Genomic DNA, 2933 nt, shown 5'->3' with positions numbered 1-2933 from the left:
ATGAGCCATTGTTCATCAATCTAATTCTGATACCAACTAATCCATTTGCATTTTTATTATATACTTATTTTGCTGCTTAATTTTCTTTAATCTCCTTGTAATCAACTCTACTCTCTTCACCTTCTTCTTGCTTGGGTCAATGAAGCAAGAATATGCCCTTTCCAATTGGCCCAACTGATCACAACATGGCTGTCGACAACCCAAAAAAGGCAAGGGAGTGCGCCAAATGGCCGAAGAGGTCACGCCATGGATGCATCCTCGAGTCGAAGATTCCAAGTAATTGTAGTTTATGTTGTCTCCTCTGTTCGAATTTACTCACATCCACTTGGTTTCGCACAACATCGCACTCTGTGTTAGTCCAACCAGATCATAGTCCCATGGCAGCATCGATGGATGAGTCTATATATAACAGATAAATCTTGAATCAGGCAGGTATAGATTGATCGAGGTTAATTAATTATGGCAGTAATGTCGTCGTCCTCTTTCCTCCGGTGTTTCTTGCTGCTTCTCCTGTTGGACGCCTCCCGCGCCTTCGACCTCCAAGAAGCCACCATCGATAGCATCCAGCACGCCTTTGCCGCCGGCAATCTAACTTCCCGCGAGTTGGTGGAGTTATACCTAGACCGCATCCGCTCCCTCAACGAACTCCTACTCGCTGTCATCGAGGTAAACCCAGCCGCCCTGCGGGAAGCCGACGCTGCAGACCGCGAGCGGCTGAGCGGGCGAGGCGGCTGCCTGCACGGGGTCCCCGTTCTCCTCAAGGACAACATTGCCACGCACGGCGGCGACGGGCTCAACACCACTGCCGGTTCGTTCGCGCTGCTGGGCTCGTCAGCTCCCCGCGACGCCGGGGTGGTGCGGCGGCTGCGGCGGGCCGGAGCGGTGGTGCTGGGGAAGGCCAACATGGCGGAGTGGGCCAACTTCCGCTCCTTCGTGGCGCCCAGCTCGTGGAGCGCCCGTGGCGGCCAAGCCCGGGTTTGTGTATCTTCTTCATATCCAATCTAAACAAAATCTAACTGGATTTCTGTAACTGAAGGAAGCTGCATGCAGAACCCCTACGTGCTGTCAGCGAGCCCGTGCGGGTCGAGCAGCGGGTCGGCGATATCGGCGGCGGCGAACCTGGCAGCAGTGACGCTGGGGACGGAGACGGACGGCTCCATCATTTGCCCCTCGCACCTGAACTCGGTAGTCGGAATCAAGCCCACCGTTGGGCTCACCAGCCGTGCCGGCGTCATCCCCGTCTCCACCAGACAGGACACCATCGGGTAATTAAGTAATCTACAAACTCATTTTTTATCTTTCATAAGAATAAAACCTTCATTTAACCTCCAATTAATTTTAATAAACGCAGCCCTCTTTGCCGCACAGTCTCCGACGCTGTCCAAGTTTTGGACGTAATTGTGGGTTTCGACAAGGATGACGCGGCGGCAACCAGAGCAGCGTCAAAGTACATACCTGCAGGTGGATACAAGCAGTTCTTAAACGTGAACGGACTAAAGGGCAAGAGGATTGGCATCCTCCGTAGGTTCTTCGACTTCTCCAGTACTGATTCTTCCTACAAAAATGCAGTCTTCGAGAGTCATTTCGGCACCATGAGGTTAGCATTTCGCAGTTGTTTGACAACAGAGATCGCTAATGTATCATAAGTCATAACAACACGATTGCATGAATCATATTAAGGCAAAAGGGAGCCATCTTGATCGACGACCTTGAAATAGCCAACTCGAGCATCATTCTCGACGTCACCCAGAGCGGTGAAGGGGTTGCATTGCTGGCTGAGTTCAAGTTGGCACTAAACTCCTACTTATCAGACCTTTCATCGTCTCCCGTGAAGTCTCTCGCTGATGTAATAGAATTCAACAACCAGCACAGTGCCGAGGTCAGTTACTATCCTAACTTATATTCTAGCACTACAAGTCGATTTGCTAGTAAGGAATCCTGTGTTCTTATGCTTGGATATAGGAAAGACTGGATGAATTCGGGCAACCCATATTTTTAGCAGCTGAAAACACCTCGGGAATTGGTGCAACCGAAAGAAGTGCAATTGCGAGAATGAGCCAACTTTCCAAGCAAGGATTGGAGAAGCTAATGGTCGAGAAGAGATTGGACGCAGTGGTGGCTGCCAACTCAAATGCAGCTACGATTTTTGCTATTGGAGGATACCCTGCCATTAGTGTTCCTGCAGGGTATGGGGGCGATGGAATTCCTTTCGGTCTGTGCTTTGGGGGCCTCAGGGGTTCAGAACCCAGGTTGATTGAGATGGCGTATGGTTTTGAGCAAGCAACGTTGGTCAGAAAACCCCCATCATTCAGGGAATGAAGAGAGGTCTAGTTCCATCACTAAATAAAAAAATATTTTTATACATGAAATTGTAGTTCGATGAACCAGTTATTCATCATCTCCATAAACCACTCAACAGTTCAAGGTGATTCCCCACAGATTGGGCACAAAGGTACCCTGCCATGAAATTGTTATAACACTTATAATAAGATCGCATATATAATTTGCAGTCTAACCAAAAAGAGAGAGATCAAAGCTAATAGGCTATTTGCACCAAACAAATACAGACAACCAAATACAGACAACCAAAAAAAAAAAAAAAAAAACACACAGCTCTGCTAATGGAAAGAGAAAAATGTTAATGACAAAATAAATTTGGAATTGATTTTAAATAATACTTCTAAATCTATTATATTTATTATTATATTTTTAATTATATGTGATATTTAATCTTTCTATTTTGTTTGGACAATTTATATAAATAAATTTATTAAATTGTAAATAATAGATTAAAAAATTATTCTTTATTCTATTTCTTTTCTCTATCTATTAGTTTCAACATGATATAAGTCATGTTCTCTTTCTTCCAATTTTTTTTTCTGAATTTTTGTTAAAGCAACTACAGAAGCTTTTACATATTGGTTTAATATCAT

General features: G+C 45.4%; 1 protein-coding gene across 1 annotated transcript; it reads left to right on the top strand.

The window, feature by feature from the left end:
* Nucleotides 1–445: 445 nt before the first annotated feature.
* On the top strand, nt 446–2462 carry LOC121981057 (probable amidase At4g34880). Its single transcript, XM_042533435.1, has 5 exons — nt 446–975; nt 1051–1265; nt 1352–1597; nt 1681–1879; nt 1963–2462. Exons 1-5 carry the CDS (start codon nt 460–462, stop codon nt 2317–2319), a joined length of 1533 nt encoding a protein of 510 aa, XP_042389369.1. The 5' UTR covers nt 446–459; the 3' UTR covers nt 2320–2462.
* Nucleotides 2463–2933: the final 471 nt, after the last annotated feature.

The sequence above is a fragment of the Zingiber officinale genome, chromosome 1B (assembly GCF_018446385.1).
Source record: "Zingiber officinale cultivar Zhangliang chromosome 1B, Zo_v1.1, whole genome shotgun sequence".
In the NCBI taxonomy this organism is placed as follows: domain Eukaryota; kingdom Viridiplantae; phylum Streptophyta; class Magnoliopsida; order Zingiberales; family Zingiberaceae; genus Zingiber; species Zingiber officinale.
This window is presented reverse-complemented; position numbering and strand designations above follow the sequence as displayed.

Bases quoted from the DNA above. Each gene is read 5' to 3' on its own strand.
- LOC121981057 (XM_042533435.1), top strand. From the start codon at position 460: ATGGCAGTAATGTCGTCGTCCTCTTTCCTCCGGTGTTTCTTGCTGCTT. The intron at 1,266-1,351 runs GTAATTAAGTAA...TAATAAACGCAG, and splicing joins ACCAGACAGGACACCATCGG to CCCTCTTTGCCGCACAGTCT. The intron at 1,880-1,962 runs GTCAGTTACTAT...GCTTGGATATAG, and splicing joins ACAACCAGCACAGTGCCGAG to GAAAGACTGGATGAATTCGG.